At 46.8% G+C, this 24,114-nt stretch overlaps 1 protein-coding gene across 4 annotated transcripts in view; it reads right to left on the reverse strand.

The window, feature by feature from the left end:
• NBAS (NBAS subunit of NRZ tethering complex) overlaps positions 1–24,114 on the reverse strand; it is an 890,452-nt gene that overhangs the window by 272,796 nt on the left and 593,542 nt on the right. For all 4 annotated transcript variants that reach the window (XM_088451840.1, XM_088451839.1, XM_088451841.1 and 1 more), the window contains 2 exons: positions 11,475–11,681; positions 8,497–8,699 (listed from right to left, as the gene is read on the reverse strand). In XM_088451840.1, the coding sequence (XP_088307966.1) occupies positions 8,497–8,699; positions 11,475–11,681 (410 nt within the window). The remainder of the gene's footprint in view (positions 1–8,496; positions 8,700–11,474; positions 11,682–24,114) is intronic.

Raw genomic sequence — 24,114 nt, forward strand, 5'->3', positions numbered from 1 at the left:
CCCGGCAGCTTGTAGAGTCACCCAGGCCATCCCTAGGACGCTCCAGGTACTTACCCGGCAGCTTGTAGAGTCACCCAGGCCATCCCTAGGACGCTCCAAGCACTTACCCTGCAGCCTGCAGAGTCACCCAGGCCATCCCTAGGCGGCTCCAAGCACTTACCCTGCAGCCTGTAGAGTCACCCAGGCCATCCCTAGGACGCTCCAGGCACATACCCGGCAGCTTGTAGAGTCACCCAGGCCATCCCTAGGACGCTCCAGGTACTTACCCGGCAGCTTGTAGAGTCACCCAGGCCATCCCTAGGACGCTCCAGGTACTTACCCTGCAGCCTGTAGAGTCACCCAGGCCATCCCTAGGATGCTCCAGGCACTTACCTTGCAGCTTGTAGAGTCACCCAGGCCATCCCTAGGATGCTCCAAGCACTTACCCTGCAGCCTGTAGAGTCACCCAGGCCATGCCTAGGACACTCCAGGCACCTACCCTGCAGCCTGAAGAGTCCCCCAGGCCATCCCTAGGACGCTCCAGGCACTTACCCTGCAGCCTGTAGAGTCACCCAGGCCATCCCTAGGCCACTCCAAGCACTTACCCTGCAGCCTGTAAAGTTCCCCAGGCCATCCCTAGGATGCTCCAGGCACTTATACCCTGCAGCCTGTAGAGTCACCCAGGCCATCCCTAGGACACTCCAGGCACCTACCCTGCAGCCTGTAGAGTCACCCAGGCCATCCCTAGGACGCTCCAGGCACTTATACCCTGCAGCCTGTAGAGTCACGAAGGCCATCCCTAGGATGCTCCAGACACTTACCCTGCAGCCTGTAGAGTCACCCAGGCCATCCCTAGGACACTCCAGGCACCTACCCTGCAGCCTGAAGAGTCACCCAGGCCATCCCTAGGACACTCCTGGCACTTACCCTGCAGCCTGTAGAATCACCCAGGCCATCCCTAGGACGCTCCAGGCGCTTACCTTGCAGCTTGTAGAGCCATCCTTAGAATGCTCTGGATATTTATCTTCTTGCTGGCTCCAGCACCCCCCGTCCCCTTAATGTGACATTATAATGTCACATGTTTGGGTGAGGGGTCAACACATGGAATACTGTAGCTCCGTCATGGCCCTGGTGCCATGACTTGTATGCAATATACCACCCTTGGACCATAGTAGATACAATGTGACTGCTGGTCAGCTCGGTTGTACAGTACCAGTCAAAAGTTTGGACACACCTTCTCATTCAATGGTTTTTGTTTATTTAAATCATTTTTAACATAGTAGATTAATACTGAAGACATCAAAACTATGAAAGAACACATATGGAATTATGTTGTAAACAAAAAAAAGTGTTAAACAAATCAAAATATGTTTTATATTTTAGATTCCTCAAAGGTGCCCCCTTTTGCTTGGATGACAGCTTTGCACACTCTTGGCATTCTCTCAATCAGCTTCATGAGGTAGTCTCCTGGAATGGGTTTCCAACAGTCTTGAAGGAGTTCCCAGAGGTGCTGAGCACTTGTTGGCTGCTTTTCCGTCACTCTGCGGTCCAACTCATCCCAAACCAGCTCAATTGGGTTTAGGTCAGGCGATTGTGGAGGCCAGGTCATCTGACACAGCACTCCATCACTTTCCTTCTTGGTCAAGTAGCCCTTACATAGCCTGGAGGTGTGTTTGGGGTCATTGTCTTGTTGAAAAACAAATGATGGTCCCAGTAAGCGCAAACCAGATGGGATGGCATGGAGCTGCAGAATGCTGTGGTAGCCATGATGGTTAAGTGTGCCTTGAATTTTTAATAAATCACCAACAGTGTCACCAGCAAAACACCCCCACACCATCACACCTCCATGCTTCACAGTGGGAACCACACATGCAGAAACCATCAACTTACCTTCTCACAAAGACACGGCGGTTGGAACCAAAGATCTCAAATTTGGACTCATCAGACCAAAGTACAGATTTCCACTGGTCTAGTGTCCATTCCTTGTGTTTCTTGGCCCAAACAATTCTTTTCTTCTTGTTGTTCATCCTCAGTAGTGGCTTCTTCGCAGCAATACGACCATGAAGGACTGATTCACGCAGTCTCCTCTGAACAGTTGATGTTGAGATTTGTCTGGTACTTGAACTGAGGGCCTGATTCAGACCCGGTCGCAAGCGCTGAGCGCTCGCAACTGGGTCGATGGTGGCCCACAGCGCATGCGCACAATGGAGCTGGCTCCATCGTGTGCGAGACCCGGCTAGCGACGGGCACTCCGAAAAGCTCTCTGGGGCTTGCGATGAACGAGACCCTAATACAAGGGTCTCGTCGCAAGCTCGATGGTCTTGACCATCGTGACCATCATCATGGCCGCTTGGCCAAGAGGCCGCTCCAAAAGAAAAAAAAAGCCTGCCACTGATTCAGCGGGAGCGCTCTGTCAGAGCGAGCGGCTCTGAATCAGGCCCTCTGTGAAGACTTGATGTGGTCTCTAATCTAAGGTGCTGTTAAGTAGTGGTTTCTGAGGCTGGTAACTCTAATGAACTTATCCTCTGTAGCAGAGGTAACTCTTGGTCTTCCTTTCCTGGGGCGGTCCTCATGAGAGCCAGTTTCATCATAGTGTTTGACGGTTTTCGCAACTGCACTTGAGGATACATTCAAAGTTCTTGAAATTTTCCATATTGACTGACCTTCATGTCTTAAAGTAATGATGGACTGTCGTTTCTCTTTACTGAGTTGAGTGGTTAGTGCCATAATATGGATTACAACAGTAGTCAAATAGTGGTGTCCACTGTGTACTAACCCTACCTCTGCACAACACAACTGATGGTGTCAAATACATTAAGAAGGCAAGTAATTCCACAGATTGACTCTTGAAAAGGCACACCTGTTAATTCAAAACCATTCCAGGAGACTACCTCATGAAGCTGATTGAGAGAATGCCAAGAGTGTGCAAAGATGTCATCAACGCAAAAGGGGGCTACCTTGAAGAATCTAAAATATAAAACATTTTGATTTGTTTAACACTTTTTTGTTTATAACATAATTTCATATGTGTTCTTTCATACTTCTGATATCTTCAGTATTAATCTATATGTTGGAAATAACTTAAATAAACAAAAAACATTGAATGAGAAGGTGTGTCCAAACTTTTGACTGGTACTGTATATATGCATGACCATGCTTCTCCAAATGTACATTTACTACATATCAAACATCTTTTATATGGAACACTCTGAAAAGATAACTCATTTCATATTCACGGTAATTCACAGAGAGTTACTGTATCTAATTCTGTTCATTTATTTTAAAAGACACTGTAACAAAAAGCCTAATTAATTCCTCACATGTTCTAAGTCAACATGTCACTCTCTTTTCTTAAAATGTATCAAATTAAAACCAACAATGATAGAAACTTGCACGACAAAAGAAAGCATACCGTAGGTTTAATCAGAATTGCCGCAGTGTAATTAAATTGATTAAAAAACCTGTTTGATTTCAACTTGCCTTTTCAAAAGTGACATGCGAGTTCACGATGAGCCGTACGAATTACGCCGCGAGCTTAAAAGAGGAACAGAAGACATGTTTTATCCCTATTACAGAGTTTATTTATGCACAGCCATTTGCTGGACTTGCTAAATCCTTTCTCCCAAACTCACTGGAAAACGAAAGGGACTATAAGACATAAATTATTCTACAACCAATACGGAAAAAGCTATTTTCATAAACTAACGTACAGATATGCTCAGCTATATTGTTGCTGCTGGTGCGGCGAATTGCGCCACGCATAGCACGAGTCGCGCGCCTGTGAGCGGACACTAGCACTGCGTAAGCACCTCCATAGGAATGCATGGTGCGATCGCAGTGCACGCCAAAGCGTAGCGTATGCAGGTGCGGGGAATGGCATGGCGCGATGCGTGCGCACGCTTGTGGCGTGATCATCGACAATGTAACTGGGCGCGTCTGTACATAAAACTGACCCCATAGCCACTTGTGTGAGAGATGTTCTGTAAAGTGCTTTAATATTATGAGCGTCGACTTTCGATTACTAGTAATGCTAATTACAGAAGGAATTTTCAACATTTAATTTAACAGTACTCTCTTTTGATGGCAAGTGCCCACTAATGTGGGTTAACTTAATACGCATTATAGTATATCCCCAAATGTGTTTAATGTTATGACCTACTGCTAGTAAATGTACATTTTGATCATCGGATTTAGGTCTTTAAGCAGCAAGCCAATAGGGGAAAAAAAAAGCATTTATTTTTTTCTTTTACATAAATCACTGGGCAGGCTATAAGAGCAGTATTGGTATTTACCATTTTCCCTTGTTTACATGATACTGCTATTCATGATTTAGGAGTCGTGACTGCCATGGCAACCGCAGTCATATCGCACATGATATACAGTAGTAAGCAGAAATCTAAATCATTTGTAGCCATCATTACAGACAGGACTGCACTAATTGTAAGTAACTGGACTGTGAATATGCCGGTGCTAACTTTTATCACAGGTTAATAATGTAAAAGAAATGAAGATAAATGTATTCAGTGCAGACATTATTTAAATTACAAGGCCATAATTTACTTTTACGTACAATCATGTTGCAATTAAAATATAAGCCAGAAATTAAGTCAATTAATAAAGGAAATAAATAATTTCCAAAACAGGGGGAATTAGCTGTGGCAGACCGGCTGAAGACTGGGCTGCCATTATGAAGACCGGCTGAGGACTGGGCTGTCATTATTCAGACCGGCTGAAGACTGGGCTGTCATTATTCAGACCGGCTGAAGACTGGGCTGTCATTATTCAGACCGGCTGAAGACTGGGCTGTCATTATTCAGACCGGCTGAAGACTGGGCTGTCATTATTCAGACCGGCTGAAGACTGGGCTGCCATTATGAAGACCGGCTGAAGACTGGGCTGTCATTATGAAGACCGGCTGAAGACTAGGCTGTCATTATTCAGACCGGCTGAAGACTGTGCTGCCATTATTAAGACCGGCTGAAGACTGGGCTGCCATTATGAAGACCGGCTGAAGACTGGGCTGTCATTATTCAGACCGGCTGAAGACTGGGCTGCCATTATTAAGACCGGCTGAAGACTGGGCTGTCATTATTAAGGACACTAATGTTAAAAACGCAAATAAATAAAATGTTGCTTACAAAGTTGTTGAAAAAGTAATTTTGAATCTAATAAGCGGATTAGAATGTCAAATGTATTGTTTGTAGTTTAAAAGTGGAATATTTAGTATTGTATACAGTTTGCAGTTAATTTAACACCTTATTAATCAAGATTGTACTCACTATTTAAAGTTTCATAGACCACCCATGTACAGAAGGCCTCGCTACAAGCAATAAACACAAGATGACACGAATGATGTGGGCAGATACATTTGGAGAACCTCATTATGAATAAATATTTGCTGCAATGGTTTGACAGATACCTAATATACAGAAATGACTGTATACAAAGAATTTATTTAATTAAGGGCATAAGTATGTGAAATGCCTAACTACTAATTTATGGCATATTCACCAACAATGCTAAAAGCATACCTCACATCTGTCCCGGTTTGAGAGGACTGACTTGCGTAAAAAAAGTGGGAGATCACACTTAGAAATGCCTCTTCAATGCCACATATTCCGAGCATTAGCTGCACATGACAACAAAAGGTTACTTTTATGGAAGCAGAACAGTGGCGGCTCCTACCTTCTAAGTGAGGGGGGCTGCTTCTGTGATGCAGTCCGAGTGGCGGTTTGGCGCCTGTTCTGCAAAATGCATTTGGCAGGGCCGGTAACCGTCACATGTGCACAATTGCCGGGTTCTAGGGACTGCGTTGGCTCACGGAAAGACACAGAGGAGTGTCTCTGCTAATCGTGGTCTATACTGGCTGTTCCATGGGGAGAAAATGGGATCAGTATGTAATGCCGGCGGCTGTTAAGCACTAACCTCCCCCTGTTAGTGCTTAAACCTAATTCCCCTTCCCTGCACCCTAAATCTAACCCTCCCGGGGGGGGGGGGGGGGCTAACCCCCACATAGTGGTGCCTAACCCTACATCTCCCTTCCCCTACCCTAACCCTCTTGGGGGGTGCCTAACCTTATGTCCCCCCGTGGGGGTCTCAATACCTAACCCTCCACCTCTACGGCTAGACGCGAAAACACCCGGCATATCTTCATTCGGTATGCCGGGTGTCGGGATTACCCAGTTGGGCTAATGAGAGGCGTAGGGATTTCGACACCTATCTTTAGCTCCATGTCCGGATGTAAGTGTCGGGATATCGGCGGACGGGATAGCGCCCGACGGTATCCTGACCGCATCCCGGGGAAAACACCTCCCCCTGGGGCTATCTGTCTGATATGAATAGCGGATAATAAGAAGCCACCGACAGAAGACTCTGTTTCACTGGTGGGTGGTGGATTTTACTTGGGAAGGGGATACCCCGATGGGATGTGGCCATGCCGCAATGTAGTGTCACTACAATCCTCAACGACAAATGTTGGGTGTTATGGCTAAAGGCAGTGTCAGAGTATAGTAACTTTGCTGATAGATAATCCTTTTCAGATCGGTCAGGATAAGGTTAACAAAATAAAGTAAAAATATTGTACAAAAACACAACAAATTTAGTTTAATGCCCTGTTGGGTTGTTGTTTGTTTGTTGTAATTAGTGCTCGTATTAATTTATTTCAAGTGGCAGTGCTGTTATGCAATTTGCTGTACTTGAGTTCCTACGGCAATTTTGTCCATGTTCGAAATTCACATTTTACGCATGGACGGCCGGGGTATTTATACTACTCCTGCCCAGATAATTCTTTTCTTTTCCATCCACAATTATCTATCTTTTAAACCCTTCAGCGGTGAAGAGGCCTAAAGGTGATTAATCATTTCCCTCTGGCGCTGAAGGGGCCTAATTAGTTCAGTCTCTCCGTATTCTGGATATCTGTTCGGAGGCCTGTATTGTAATAGAATCCTGTGTCCTGGAAAGCACTCCTGGTAAACACGCTGTGCTAAAAGGCTGCACAAAGCAGGAGCTTCAGCCAAAATTACAGAAGGCTCTTTTATGGTGCTGAAAATGAGCATGACCCCTACAGGGATGAGGTCAGCCTTGGACCGCCAAATCGGATTTTTTTTTTTTCCCCAGTGACAGACAGGGCGTATAATACAGATAGACCTGGGAACTGCAGCCTTGAGGGAATAATCAATAACCAAATACCTTGTGAACAGATATTTGTGAGGGGTAAAACAAAGGTAACACAAACCTGCTCAGGCATGAGTGTCATTTACTGTAGCTTGGCTAATGATGACCCGTTGTAGTAAATTGCCTTTTAAAAAGGAGTCATTCTGTGTAACCTTGGCCTGTTTCCCTGCTAGGACAGACTCATCTGAGCACAACGCAATTGAACTCAATGAATCATTAATACACTAACCTGATTTCCATGGCTATAAAGGGCCCCATACACCTAAGCCACGAATCCCAGTCCTGCCGACACCGATCAAAACTGGCGATCCACGGACATCGGTGATAGTTCGGCGAATCGGAAAAATTCAACATCTTAAAAATCCCAGACTGGCAGATTCCGGCCATTACTGAGGAACGGGTAATTGAGATTTTTTTTTAACAAGTTGAAGATCTCCGAACCACCTGTCCCTGACGTCGCCAGAATGGGGAATTGCGGCAGTCCGTCGCAGATGTATGGGCCCCTTAAGTCCTTACAAATCTAGAACCAACCGGCCAGCAACAGTACTTGCTGGTGTGTCCAATAAAACCTAGATTTTCATGAATGTTTTGGATAAAACAATTGTGCATAAAACTGAATTATAAAAGGAAATAAGTCTCAAAATGTGATTGCTGCTGTGTTTAGTTTAAAAAAACTAAAAACAAAACAAAACAATTATACACCATAATAAAATACTGCCTGTTCTAAATAACATATCCACCTAGAGTAGACAACTTATATTAACAGTATTACCAGGGGTAAAATCACAACGGTAGTATGAGGAGCAGCAGATTTGGGGCGCCCCCTACTGGGGGAGAGGATGAGAAGTAGGGCATCTCCCCATTCAGAGCATGATGCAGCCGCCGAGAGACTTCAGACCGTTCCTGCGGCTCTCTCTCGTGGCTGCTGCTGTAATAGTAACCAAGGGCAAGCCTGTGATTGGTCAGCCACAAAGGCCGCTGCCTTTTACTATAACTGAAGCCACAGACTGGTAACCAGAGGAAACCCTGTGACCTGACATGTGACGCTGTGTGCACTGAGAGACTCTATCAAAGGTCAATAGTAGGATAAAAAATTGTCTAGAACAGTAACACAATACAGAGCCTGGAACAAAAACTTCCAAAGTACCATGAAAGGGCCCAGGGCCACACCGACCTCAATTTAGTAGCAGCACAAGAACACTTTTCTCTTGTTCTTTCTCTATGGGGATGGCAATAAGCAGACAAAAATAGGTTAATAAAATAGTAATGAATGACTTGAATCATGTTCCAAAGGCCATGACCTAATATACAAATGGACCCTAATTTGCATATGAATGCGATTACCTCAGCGAGGCGATGATCATCTCCGTAGCGCGCTGCACTATATCTTTTGGAACTATTCCTAAATCGCCCACGGACACTTCCAGCAACGTCTGTACGGTGCTCAGACACTGCCCATCCAGGCACAGGGCGATTGCCAGGCTCCGCAGCTTCTCCTTCTCCGATCTCGACAGATCGTATAGGTAAGAATATTTCTGCTCGCGCTCCTGTAAAGTAAATAAGAGAGACGGTCACTGGCTGCGTACAGTCGTGATGGACTAAAGCACGCCATACAGGTAAATACATGTGATTACATAAGATTGCCATGCCGACCCAGTAATGAGAGAGAATCCCAGTTTCCCCAGTTTGAACACTAACCACAGCGAGTCAGACCTCCATGGTCCTCTCGGGTCCACTGTGATGACATATGTGGGCCCGATTCTAAGTTGGGCGTAAAAGCACACACAGCCGCGTGTATTGGCGGTCGCCCCATCGGCGAGTTTATGCAAATGCCGCATCAAAGTCCTTCCCCTGTGTACAACCGTGTGATCACATGTGCAAGGGGTGAGGCGCCCACTGTCAGCGTTTGTGTACGGTGTAATGCTGATCGCTGCGTCCTTATACGTCACCATCAGCCGCTCCATCTCTATGGCAAGTGCAGCGTCTGTGGCTGGCCATGGCCTCCTATGCTAGCTGCCATGCGGATGGGAGCACACCCGCATGCAGTGACCCGCCCGTGACACTCCTATAACAAATCCCGTCGAACGGACCATTTGTGGTGCACTACTGGCCACCTGCCAGTCACTGCCTAAGAACATCCATCACTTTTCATAAATTATTCTGATACCGACCGTCTTGATCGCAACAGCGCCTGTGTGCGTGCAAATCTGTGTAATGCCCTGTGTAATAAAGGTTTTCAAAAATTTTCACGCATGAGCAGTTGCAAATAATTTCTCAACTACGTGAGCATTGGCGTTTGGGTGTGACTCAGAGTCAGATCCTAGGACCCTGGACCTTTATCAATTGAATTATTTGCTAGTCTACACTCCCCACTGCTGCAGTAATAGACAACAGACATGAGCGCTGTTTCTGTAGAAAACTATATGCAGGAAAAAAACTGAACCTTAACGTGACATTGAAAAACTCATTTCTGGCTTTTAAGTGTAATGCTGAGCAAAGTTATATTCCAGGACAGTGACATCTCTCAATAATGAGACAACGAGGTTCTCGATGATCACAATTCAAACTTACAAGGCATTGAAGTATCCTGGAGCTACTGTGACTATTTCTGACACCATGGCCTGCTGTGTTGCTGTAGTGTGATGGGACTATTACATGGCTGTATAAACCCACTGCACAATGGCTGGTAATGGAACGCATCATATCACTTGATCACAAGCGTGGCAACCAAAATGAAAAAGGCTCCGTACAGATTTCCAATGAGAAGTGACCCGCGTCCCTGTACATCAATTTTATGTCACAGATGCTTTCTATAAATTGGTCTCAAGTCCAAAAAATCCCCCATCCAGCGTAAGTATAAAAATGAGACGTCCACGTCACAGTACAGGAAGAGGACACTGTGTAAGCTACACATCTATTTATTTTACCAAATAATCTTATGGAACAGTCCCTTAGGCGATAAATATTCTCTGTATTTTTATGAATAATTCTTTATTATTATGATTATACATACAGGTGTGTTCTCTTACATCTAGGGGTAAATTTACTAAAGTGAGAGTTTTTAGAAGTGAGTTTTAAAAGTGATGTTGCCCATAGCAACCAATCAGATTCTACTTAACATTTAACTAGCACCTTCTAGAAGATAATAGCTAGAATCTGATTGGTTGCTATGGGCAACATCACTTTTAAAACTCACTTCTAAAAACTTTCACTTTAGTAAATTTACCCCCTAGCCTCAACACGCCACGCTTGCCTGGGGTGAGTGAGCAGCCAGGTCCTGTGCTACTCTGCTAGCGCCGGGCGTCTTTTTTTGCCGAAAATGTGTCTCAGTCACAATACGGTGCTGATTAATGTGATATGTGACACTTGAGTCTGTATATGAAGCACAACGGAACTAGGAATGAAAAAAACTCACGCTGCTACATTGTAGCACATCCTATATAGAAACACACAGACTCTGTCATACACAGATAAACAAGTGTCGCATATCAAATTAAACAGCACAGACTACTGGTGCATACTAGTCGCATTGTATTGCGGCTTGTGCACATTTTCGGCAAAAAAGAAGCACTCTGCGCTAGCAGGGTCTCACAGGACCTGGCACGCAGAGAGGGGCTTTATAGCACAACTGCAGCAAAGATGCATAAGGATACGTGTAGTTTGTAGTTTATGGCCACGGAATGTCTAAGTAGGGACTGGTTGATATGGTCATTAGGTCGACCACCAATATGTAGACACATTGAAAAGGTTGATTAACAACCCGACACACAACTCTCGTCTATTTTTTGTCATTTTAGCTGCCCTACCCCAACCCCAAAAATCAACAAAAACACCATTATGTCGACCTTATGACTGTGTCGACCATTTAACTATTTTGACCTAAATACGTGTCTACATATTGGTGGTCGACCATCTGACTGTTGGCATTCAGAATGTGCTGACTGGCTGAATGTTGACCTATTCATGTCGACCAGTCGACAGAATACCGATGGCTTAAGAGAAAAGGTGGGCAGACTATACCTTTCATTTATAATACTGCAGATTCCAATTAGTTTTCATGATTTGGAATTGTAATATATATATATATATATATATATATATATATATATATTTTTTTTTTTTTTACTGATAACCTGTACATTTAGCTGTAATATACCATACTTTAAAACAGCCAACAAATAGAACTTTCTGTAAAACAAAAACAAGTGTATGCTTATGAGCTTTATGGCAGGCTATAGTGTATACCTGCACACCATATTAATCTTACTGAAGAATGCTTAGGGACCAAAGTCCATCCTTGCATTTGAAGGATCAAGTCTTACCTGCTCCAAACTTCTCAAGTGGTCAAGGAAAGTATGGCCAAGTGTCTGTAGGTGAGCATGGGACTGCTGCAGGTGACTTAGCACCACATCGTAAGTGACGGAGGATTCACTTTCTTCCCCAGGGATCTTCTTCTTCTTTTTCTCAATAAACTGTTTCACAGCTGCCAATGTTTTCTTAGTTATATCTGTGCGGGTTTCCACCGTCAGCTAAGGCAAACACACAAAACAGCTTTACTCACCCAGCTACTACACCATATTTGGAGCCGATTTACGTTCCTCACTTTCACAATGAATATTTTAAGAGCTGTTGACAAGAAGTCAACGTGTAGACGATGTGACATAAAACAACTTTGACTAAAGAAGAGCATTAATCAGATATTATGAGCACTAGAGACACTAAATATTTAGAACAGAGAGCTGATGTGTCAACAGCCTAGACATATCTCCACTTCCAAACACACTTGTTTTGACAGATTCAGATCATTAATGGTATGATTTCTACATACATTTTTACCGAAGCCTCAAAGAGAAGCCAGACTTCAAAACACAATGCTCAACATCACAGGTCTTTGTTCATTACCAAAGATTATGTGATCCAAACAAATGATTGGCTAACGCTGGGAAAACAAGAATTAGCTGACTGATAACTTAAATAAAAATATTTTGATTGGCTGAACATGTTTTTACCCATAATACTGGCTGAACATGTTTTTACCCATAATACAACAGTCAGACACTTGCTGTAGGAGGGAGGTGCTTCTTTACCCTACATCACTATGAAGGAGCAGAGACGGTCTCTGCTATCTTGTTCTGCAGTACTGCTCTGTGATGATGTAGGCATTTTATATCAATGAGCTGATACAGAGCTCCCAGCCTTGCTGTGCTGTACCATTTCTTATAGTTGTACTGGATGACAGACTGTTCCTTAAAGATGTGATTCAGCTGTCATTAATGGTGGAGGCAGAAATTGCTCGATCTCACTTAATATTTAAGCAGAGCTGCCGCGGGATGTTAGGACAAGAATGATTAGAACATTTACATTCATGGCAATGGCTGGCATAGCATGTTGAAACGTTAAGCTTTTTAACAGCTAAAGACCCAATGGTTGACTGTCTACATTACATGCGGTTTGCCTTAAACAAGTTATGCATTCACTTCTAGTTCATATTCAAAGGAAGAAGAGTAAAACTGGGTGGTGCCTGTTCACTGAGTACATATGGACAGACAGATAAATAGCCATCGCATGACTCATATGAACCATGAAGATAATACATATCTTCCAAACAGCATCCAAAACATCTTTTAATTGGTAGGAGGTGTTAGTTAGTGCTTCAGAAGCACTAGGAACACCCACAGCGTGGCGTCAGCTCAACCATTTTTCTGTGATTGCGCCGATTTAAAGCGATATAATGCTGGGACCTGGTATAATGTACAGTATGTGTAAAATAAATCATAAGAGGGAGGAGATATCGGAACTGTCTTTATTGTACGTTAAACGTGTGTGTTTGATACCCAGCAATGCATAGCTGATCCAACCACGTGGATTCTGTACAATCAGGCAGCAGTGACATCACAAGAGACCAGCTGCGCTGTGAATATGTTCAACACTCTTGGCTGTTAATGATTGTTACTGTGTGTAAATGACTTCTAAAGCGGACACATGATTCTAGCCATCATCTTATAGAATGTACTTGATAAATGATAGCTACAATCTGATTGGGTGCTATGGGCAAGTTCTCCATTTGTCTTTAGAAGGATTGATAAATATCCTTCTAACGGCAGAATTCAATTAGCCGCGAAAAGTGCCGTCTGTCGAAAAACGGATTGAATTCGCCTGTTTTGACGCAATGTTTTCTCTATGCGCGTCCCCGCTTTTCGCCCCTATTCAATTGTAAAACAGGCGAAAACGCGGATAGGCGAATGTTTTACAAAGTGAAACTAGCAAAAAGGACATCTTTATTGGGGGAAACCAGTCTGTACCCCATAAAAAGCTTCAGTGACCCTGGGAACCAATATAGAATAGTAGTAATAGCCCTAATAAAGGTATTTAGTAAACTTAATTTGTTGCAATGGGCTGTTATATTCATATTTGCATGTGTGTGGGAAAATGATAGAAAGCAATGTTTTTTTCTGAAAAATAAGTACCGTAGTTAAATTTGGGGTACCTGAAAATGGGTACTAGTATATTCTGATGTCTCTAAAATGGAGATTTAAAAATCGCAAAAATACACCAGCCGCAGCCTCATGCAATCCCAAAAACACCTGTCCCAACAATATAGCCACCCAAAGTACCAGGCCCCCCACTTTTTTTATTTTCGCCCCAAAAATGACGTCTTTTTTTGGGGGGGGGGGTGAATTAAGTTAATTTTTATTTTTTTACCCTATTAGTCATTGGGGGGAGGGGTATCCAAAGGGTTCTGAACCAAGTTCCCACATTTGAACCACAACATATGGATTTTTCCCCTTGCTGGAGAAACTTTTTCGCCTATGGAGTTTTCGCGTAGGCGAACACTCCGGGGAATTGAATATGCAGATACTTTGAAAATAGGCGAAAAGCGCAAATCAGAGAAAACTTTTCTCCAAACGGCACTTTTCGCGGCTAACTGAATACGGCCCGTGTCTCATCTTCTGAACAAACCAATTACCAGTTAAAGAGGGTACCTAATGGGAGACCTCAAGCACATACAATTTAAGAAAAAAACATTACAGATTTTTTCTTTACGTTATAACACTGACTTTCTTTTCAGAGCTGGTCTGGCAGTTTTTATTATGTAAGTAGGGCAGTGTGAGCTCCCATATCTGGATTCATGAACCGTTCTCACCAGCTCTGTACATTAATCTTGCCAACGTGTCCAGCCTGCAAGGCACAGAGCCCACACAAGAAGCCAACAGAAGAGCCAAAGCAGACAGAGGAGCCAAAACTTCCGCATTTGAATTTCAAATTTAGAAGTAAATAGCAAGTTGTGAGCAGAATATAATAATAAAAAAATGTATATACACAAAAATATATAATACAATGAAACGCTTCATATATCAATATGTAAATGATGGAGATAGCTGTCTTGCATACCACAAAGCTGGGTAATTACAATGCATCATCCTACCAGACACTCGAGCATTTTATGCATGAATATTCAATGGTTTCAAATTGATTTATGTCACCAACACGCATTGATTGAGGTATTTTTTTGCATTGTACTCAGGAATGTCTGCCATCCTCATCCTTTAAAAAGTTGTTAAACACTTGCAATTGTAGAGCGAACATCTGGCCAATTCCTCTCAGAAAATACATATGAAACACAAGGAAGTGTAGCAAACTGCAAACATAATTAAATGAAATACATTCACAGTGACACAATCCTATTCCAGCAATATAAATTCCTGTAATACGCACTCAATACCATACAGTGCATCCGGAAAGTATTCACAGCGCGTCACTTTTTCCACATTTTGTTATGTTACAGCCTTATTCCAAAATGGAATAAATACATTTTTGTCCTCAAAATTCTACACACAATACCCCATAATGACAACGTGTAAAAAGTTTTTTTGAGATTTTTGCAAATTTAGTAAAAAAAAAAAAAAACACCTAAGAAATCACATGTACAATAAGTATTTTTGGCCTTTGCCATGAAGCTCAAAATTGAGCTCAGATCCATCCTGTTACCACTAATCATCCTTGAGATAATATGAGATATGGTAAGAACTTACCCTTGTTATCTCTATTTCTACGAAGTCCATAGGGTTCCACAGGATACCTTGGGGTATAGGTGTGACGTCAGTCGCAGGGCACCAAAGAGTTAAGCTTTCAGCCTCCCAGGATGCACTAGGTCCCCCTCCTATACCCCGCCCCCGGGCCAAGGCACCTCAGTTAGTTACCAAGCCATAGGCCGGAGGAGGAGAAGGAAGAGAGAGAACAAAGATCTGGACACATACAAGAATCACATTCTCACCAGAGGGAGACGGAAAACCGGTGACCAGAGTAGAGCCCATCTGCAGCACAGGTGCGACAGGGCGGGAGTCCTGTGGAACCCTATGGACTTCGTAGAAATAGAGATAACAAGGGTAAGTTCTTACCATATCTCATATTTTCTACTTCAGGGTCCATAGGGTATCCACAGGATACCTTGGGGATGTCCCAAAGCAGTATCCTTTAAGGGTGGGGACGCTCCTGTGCAGAAAGGAGAATCCGCCGCCCGAAGGAAGCATCCTGAGAGGCGAAGGTGTCAAACCTGTAATACCTCACGAAGGTATGGACAGAGGACCACGTAGCAGCCTTGCAGATCTGAACTGCCGAGGCACCACGTCGAGCTGCCCACGAAGGACCCACAGACCTAGTGGAATGAGCCTTCAGAGAAGGAGGGACCGGTAGGCCTTCATGAAGATAAGCTTCAGAAATAGCCATACGGATCCAGGCTGCCAAAGTTTGCTTTGAAGCAGGCCAACCCTTTTTACGGAAGCCATAGAGGACAAACAAAGCGTCCGACTTCCTAAACGAAGAAGTGCGGTCAACATAAGTCCTTAAGGCCCGCACAACATCCAAAGAGGCCTCACCCACGGAAAGACCCGGTGAGCTAAAGGCCGGAACAACTATTTCCTCGTTAACATGAAACTGGGAAACAACTTTGGGAAGAAACTCGGGCCGAGTGCGGAGCACTGCCCTGTTCCCATGAAAAACCAAGAAAGGGGGTCTACAAGAAAGAGCCCCTAACTCAGAAACACGTCTGGCCGAAGCAATGGCCAAAAGGAAAACAGTCTTAGCTGTTAGCCATTTAATATCCACTGAGCCCAGTGGTTCAAACGGCGGTCCTTGGAGAGCCCTCAGGACCACAGCCAAATCCCAAGGCGCCACAGGTGGAACAAGGGCGGCTGAATACGGAGAACACCTTGCATAAAGGTGCGCACATCCGGGATTGTAGCAATCCTACGGTGAAACCAGACAGATAGGGCCGAAACCTGTACCTTCAAAGAAGCAAGGCGAAGCCCATGATCTAGTCCCGCTTGCAGGAAGGCGAGAATCCGAGACAGACGAAACTCCCGCGGTGCATAACCTCTCGGTCGACACCACTGGAAGAACGTATGCCACACGCGATGGTATATCCTCGCGGAAGACGGTTTCCGAGCTCGTAACATGGTACGCACCACAGAGCTGGAAAACCCCCGGGACCTCAGCATGGCCGTCTCAACAGCCACGCCGTCAAAGACAGCAGAGTCAGGTCCGGGTGAAGACAAGGACCCTGAGACAGAAGGTCCGGTCGAAGCGGCAACCGCAGAGGACTGTCCACGGACAGACCCTGAAGGTCTGAGAACCAGTGCCGTCTGGGCCACGCGGGAGCTATCAACAGGAGCGTCCCTCCTTCCTGTTTGAATTTCCGGATTACCCGTGGAAGAAGGGAGACCGGAGGGAACAGGTATGCGAACCTGAACGTCCACCGGACGGACAGAGCATCCACCAGAGACGCCAACTTGTTGTTGTGCCGGGACGCCATGAGGTCGATTTCTGGAAGACCCCACCTGTCCACCAGTAGTTGAAAAACGTCCGGGTGCAGGGACCATTCCCCTGGATGAACGTCCTGGCGACTTAGAAAGTCCGCCTCCCAATTTAGCACTCCCGGGATGAAGACCGCTGATATGGCCGGAAGATTGCGCTCCGCCCAAACCAGGATCCGAGAGACCTCTACGAGAGCCGCCCGACTGCGAGTTCCTCCTTGCCTGTTTATGTAGGCCACGGTGGTAGCATTGTCCGACTGGACCTGCACCGGGTGACCCTGGAGAAACCGCTGTGCCTGCAGGAGAGCATTGAAGACCGCACGGAGTTCCAAGATATTTATTGGAAGCTCCGCTTCTGTCGGCGTCCACCTGCCCTGGAACAAGTGTGGACCCGAAACTGCTCCCCAGCCCCGAAGACTGGCGTCCGTTGTCAACAGGACCCAATTTGGAACCCAGAACGGACGTCCCTTGTTGAGGTGGGTCGTCTTTAACCACCACGCAAGGGACAGGCGAACCTCCGGGGTGAGCACAATCGTCTGGAACTTCAGAGACTGAGGCAGCCCGTTCCACTTGGACAGGATCAGGTGCTGCAGAGGTCTGGAGTGAAACTGGGCGTATTCCACCATGTCGAACACCGACACCATGGAGCCCAGTAACCTCATTGCCGAGTGTAAGGACACCCGGCGGCTGTGCAGACAACTGCGCACCCTTGACTGTAAAGCAGAGATCTTGTCCTCCGTCACGAAGATCCTTTGCTGTCCCGAGCCCAATAAGGCTCCAAGATGCAGAATCCTCCGAGACGGGATTAGAGTGGACTTCTGCCAGTTGATTAGCCAGCCGTGCCGTTGCAGCAGTGCAATGGTCAGGTCCAAGTGGTGTAACAGGAGCTCTGGAGATCCTGCCACCAATAACAGGTCGTCCAAGTACGGCAACATGCGGACTCCTTGCAGCCGCAGAGAAGCCGCCATGACCGCCATCACCTTGGTGAAAACACGTGGTGCTGTCGCCAGGCCAAAAGGTAACGCCCGAAACTGGAAGTGGTCGCTGCGGATTGCAAACCGAAGGAACTCTTGATGGCGCAAAAGAATAGGGACATGCAGGTAAGCGTCCTGTATGTCCAATGACACCATGTAGTCCCCAGGTTCCAGCGCCAGAATGATGGACCGTAGGGTCTCCATCCGAAACTTCGGGACCTGCAAAGACTTGTTGAGTGCTTTGAGGTTGAGAATCGGACAATATGACCCATTGGGTTTCTGTACCAAAAATAGATTTGAATAGAAACCCTGGCCCTCTGGCAGAATGGAACAGGCACTATAACTCCAGCCTGGAGCATAGTGTGCAATACCTTCCGCAGCTCCGTAGCCTTGTTCCGGTCTGATGGTAGACCCGTGGTGAAGAATCGAGCCGGGGGTCTGTGCCGGAAGGAGAGGGCGTACCCGTGGGAGACCACCTCCAGAACCCAAGTGTCTGTCGTAGTGAACGACCAACACCGGGAGAACTGCAGCAGGCGGCCTCCCACCCTGGGATCCCCCAAGGGGAGACCCGGACCGTCAGGCCGCAGGCTTGTCATCTGGCTTGGGGGCCGGACGTCTGGTACTCCATGCCTGTTTCCGGGGCTTGACCGATTTCTTAGGGCCAGCCTGTCGAGGAAACGACTGTGGTTTGGGCCTGCCCTGGGCCCTAGATGACCGAAAGGACGATGGTCCAGAACCAGAAGGAGCAGCGGCCGACGGGAGACAAGCAGATTTGGCTGCCGCCAGCGTGGCCACAATCTTATCCAGATCCGGACCGAAGAGAACTTCTCCGGTAAACGGTAACGCTTCCAGACCTTTCTTGGAATCTGCGTCCGCCTTCCAGGATCGCAGCCACAAGGTGCGACGAGCAGCTACCGCTGCTGAAGAAATTCTAGACACCAGAGTACTAATGTATAGAGCCGCCTCGTTGATGTAGGTGGCCGAATCACGGAGATTGCCAATCAACTCCGCCTGTTCGGCCGGACAGTCGGATTCAAAAGAAGCCTCTAATGAATCCGCCCAGCGCTCCATCGCTCTGGCAACCCAGCAAATGGCCATAGCCGGCCGTGCTGCCCCCCCTGCAAGGGAATAAGCGGACTTCAGGCAGATTTCTACCTTGCGGTCCGTAGCATCCTTAAGGGAGGACATGGATGGCATCGGCAATGTGGCACTACGGACAAGACGGGTCACGTGAGAATCCACCTGTGGAGGGGATTCCCACTTAGCAAAATAATTATCCGCGAACGGATAAGCCACCGCCAGGCGTCTCTGCGGCTGGTATCTTTTGCCAGGTTGTTTCCACGCCTCCTCTAAATGGTCCACCAACTGACCCGAAAGAGGAAAGACTGTGGCATCGCCCTTCACATCTTTGAAAAAGGCATACTTAGATTTAGCCGCTGGTGGAACTTCGTCCTCAATCACCAAGGCTGTGCGGACCGCCCGAATAAGTCCAGGAATATATACTTTGGACTTAGCATCAGCGTCCTTAGTATGGAGAGGTTCCTGATCGTAAGGATCCAGAATCTCCCCATCATCAGACGTCCCTTCGTCATCCTCATAAGGAGCGGACAGAGACGCCACCGGCCTTTTATGAGGCCGCATCACAGACTCCCCTTGCAACACATCCGACAAGTGCTGTACAGAACTCGTCAGGGAGTTAACCCACGCTGGCTCCTGAGAACCCGGGAGCGGGGAAATAGGGAGACTGTGGGGTACCACCAATTGTCGTGGGAACCCCTGCATGGGTGACGACACCACAGACTGCTGGGACAAACCCATCGGAGTAAACGCGGGCTGCGGAGCTAACTGGCCCACTAAAGCTGTTAACGCCTGAGCGAAAAAAGCCCAGGGCGGCTCCTGTACCGGTGCTGTAACCGTAATAGGCCGCGCCATGGACAAACACTGCCGGCAAAGGCCCTCCGCGCTACCCTCCCCCTCCGCTAATGGTACTTTGCACGTGGTACACTGTAGCCGGAGGGGAAAATCACTTTCAGACATGATGGCACCACGTATGTGACCTCTCTCACCAATTAAGTATTAAATAGGCGAGAGACCACCCTGCAGCACCGCACCGCAAGGGCTTTAGCAGAAAGAACAGGGACAGTAATAAAGCTGACAGTTTAGAGAAGAAAAGTTACAGGCAGCGCTAGCACAGTCACATACAATGCAGAGAAATAACAATTCCTGCACTAACAGCGCTGATCACTCAACTACACAGACACAGGGCCTGGTAGGACACAGCGCTGCATACACAGACCTGAGCCACAGCGGAGGAGAGGTATGCGGGGGGACCCAGACCACGATGCTTCCTTCCAGACTTCCAGCAGCGTTCACCATGCGTTGCAGAGAAGATGGCCGCCGAGGAACAGAGAGCAGCTGGCCTGGGGGAGGAGCGCTGACACAGGACCAGTCAGCACAGTGCAGAGAGGGCTGTGTGCAGCGGGGGAGGCGCCGGCTGTGAGACAGGGAAGGTGCGCTCCCCTGGCATGCATTTAACCCCTGGGACGCCGCAGCGCTACCGCTCTGCTGCAGTCCGCTGTCCCAGGGGGTAGTGGAAAGCGCAGGTTCAGTACCTGGCTCCACGCTGCAGCCAGTCCCCAGGGAGCCCCCTGCCTGGGGACTCAGGACCATGTGACCAGCGGGGACCCACCGCGGGACCCCGCTGCTTACCTTTGTCCCCCTTGGATCCGGCCACGGTCCGGAACATCTGGGGTCACTGCTAGCTGTGACCCCAGATGCTCACCAGCATCCCCGGATCGGTACCGGCGTTCTGGTACCGGCGGGGGTGTAGGGAAGACAGCATGGACGTCAGGACTGACTGTCCATGCTGTAACATCCAGATGTGCAGCCACAGCTGCACTGAAGAAAGCTTCAGGGGCTCTTCTAGCCCCCACTCCGACAGGTGCACCCGACGCCGGCCGGGCACCAAACTAAACTGAGGTACCTTGGCCCGGGGGCGGGGTATAGGAGGGGGACCTAGTGCATCCTGGGAGGCTGAAAGCTTAACTCTTTGGTGCCCTGCGACTGACGTCACACCTATACCCCAAGGTATCCTGTGGATACCCTATGGACCCTGAAGTAGAAATACCTACAGCTTAACTGGAGTCTGCCTGTGGTAAATTCAGTTGTTTGGACGTGATTTTGAAAGGCATACACCTGTCTATAAAGGTTCCACACTTGACAGTGCATGTCAGAGCACAAATCAAGCATGAAGTCCAAGGAATTGTCTCTAGACCTCCGAGACAGGATTGTCTCGAGGCACAAATCTGGGGAAGGGTACAGAAAAATATCTGCTGCTTTGAAGGTCCCAATGAGCACAGTGGCCTCCATCAACCGTAAATGGAAGAAGTTCAGAACCACCAGGACTCTTCCTAGAGTTGGCCGGCCGTCTAAACTGAGCGATCGTGGGAGAAGGACCCTAGTCAGGGAGGTGACCAAGAACCCAATGGTCACTCTGTCAGAGTTACAGCATTCCTCTGTGGAGAGAGGAGAACCTTCCAGAAGGACAACCATCTCTGCAGCAATCCACCAATCAGGCCTGTGTCTTAGAGTGGCCAGACGGAAGCCACTCCTTAGCAAAAAGCACATGGCAGCCCGCCTGGAGTTTGCCAAAATGCACCTGAAGGACTCTCAGACCAACAAAATGTTCTGGTCTGATGAGACAAGGATTTAACACTTTGGTGTCAATGCCAGGTGTTATGTTTGGAGGAAGCCAGGCACCTCTCATCACCAGGCCAATACCATCCCTACAGTGAAATATGGTGGTGGCAGCATCAAGCTGTGGGGATGTTTTTCAGCGGCAGGAACTGGAAGACTAGTCAGGATAGAGGGAAAGATGAATGCAGTAATGTACAGAGACATCCTGGATGAAAACCTGCTCCAGAGTGCTCTTGACTTCTGACTGGGGCGACGGTTCATCTTTCAGCAGGACAACGACCCTAAGCACACAGCCAAGATATCAAAGGAGTGGCTTCAGGACAACTCTGTGAATGTCTTTGAGTGGCCCAGCCAGAGCCCAGACTTGAATCCAATTGAACATCTCTGGAGAGATCTGAAAATGGCTGTGCACCGACGCTTCCCATCCATCCTGATGGAGTTTGAGAGGTGCTGCAAAGAGGAATGGGCGAAACTGCCCAAAAATAGGTGTGCCAAGCTTGTGACATCATATTCAAAAATACTTGAGGCTGTAATTGCTACCAAAGGTGCATCAACAAAGTATTGAGCAAAGGCCGTGAATACTTATGTACATATGATTTCTTATTTTTTTTTTTTTAATTAAATTAGCAAAAATCTCAAAACAGCTTTTTACACATTGTCATTATGGGGTATTGTGTGTAGAATTTTGAGGACAAAAATGAATTTATTCTATCTTGGAATAAGGCTGTAACATAACAAAATATGGAAAAAGTGAAGCGCCGTGAATGGGGTGGTTCAATAAGTAAGGTAACAAGACCTCTCACGTGTGTAATTTTCTCTATTACATTCTAATTTCCTGCCAGGCCAGAGCAGGTAGATCATTGCTTCCCCTTACAGCCAATAAACTGCACCTCATATCAGTCATACTATCCTGACAGGGCTGGCAGACGGATGGTAAAACAGGTGCGTAGTGTGATCAGATGTGTGTGTCTAAAGGGCACATTAGCAGCTGATGGCTAATGGCTGTGAGGGGAAGCAGTGGTTTACCTGCTTTGGCCTGGCGGTAAATTCGAATGAAATAAGAGAACATTACACACGTTTTCGGAGGCTAATTGAATATGGCCTTATGTATGAAACTAGTTTGGTGTTTTATTCCTTGGTTAGATATATCCCTTAATGTCCTGGATTCATCAAAGAGGAATGAATATACATACATGCTCTAGGTGGGAAGAGGACCATTCAGCCATCCATGAGTAACCTACTGTACGTGCAATATACAATAGTAACTAACGATTATGTAGCAGTATTTTAAGGATTTTCATATACAGTAGTGGAATAAAGCAAACAGAAATGTGTGAAACAATGGTTGGGAATCAAAGCCTTGTCCATGATGCAGGTCAATCGTTGTAGCTATAGCGATGACTGACCACTAACACTATGGATCACATGTGCAGACGTAAGTGCCAGCTGCCCTGGTATTAGTGCATCGCAGGGGCGGGGCAAGAGGCAGGTTTTTACCCACTATGCTAAACCCACTGTGCATAGCTACCGACTGTCCCAATTTCAGCGTGGTACAGATGTATCCTCATACACTATTGCTGCACTTGCGCCAAACAGCCCCTTTCGGCGAACCAGGTGCTGTGCGTCTCTGCTGGTACCAAGCCTTTTTTTTTGCATCTTTTTTCGGCAAAAATTGCGTTTTAGTCACAATGATATGTGGCTAAGGGAATCGGTATGAATTACCGCTGTACCCTTTGCCGGCGGTTCAAATCCCTACAGCGCCTGGCCGACAGAGGAAGAAATCCTGATCTTCCCTAGGTAAGTATTGACTAACCTGATCTACCCCCTAACCCTCCTTTAGGGTGCCTAACCCTAACCTTCCCCCCCAGTGCCTAAACCTAACCTCCCCTTCTCCGCCGCCTAAACCTAAATCCCCAGAGGGGGTTCCTAACCCTAACCTCCCCCCGAGGGTGCCTAACCCTCCCTTCCCCTAGCCTAAACCTAACCCTCCCGGGGGAGTGCCTAACCCTAAGTCCTCCCGGGAGCCCTAAACCTAACCCTCACCTCACCCGCGGCTGTCCGCTGCGGCGCCAAGCTTCCGCTCGATCGGGATGCCGGGCGCCAGTCTCCCGACGTCTGTCAAATGACAGGTGTCTGGAAGCCGGCAGTCGGCATTCTGTCCGCCGGCTTCCTGAACGTATACCGTGGCTCAGATGCACCAGGAGACTGTGCTGATAAATTTGATATGCAACACGAAGTGCTACAATGCATCAGCCACAGCTTTTTCCCACGCCGCTTTCCGTTGTGCTTCGTATACAGATTCAGACTCATTCGCACACAGATATACAAGTGTCGCATATCAGTGGTGCGACTTAGTTACATCACATTGCGACTAAATGTATTTGTGGGGTGAATAAGACATGAAAAGACGCTTGGTACTAGCAGAGTCAATTCTTGTAAATAAGGCGAGAAAATAAGAAGTAGAAGGGGAAACGGTAAGT

This window comes from Taudactylus pleione, unplaced genomic scaffold (genome assembly GCF_031769625.1).
Source record: "Taudactylus pleione unplaced genomic scaffold, aTauple2 ptg000030l, whole genome shotgun sequence".
NCBI lineage: Eukaryota > Metazoa > Chordata > Amphibia > Anura > Myobatrachidae > Taudactylus > Taudactylus pleione.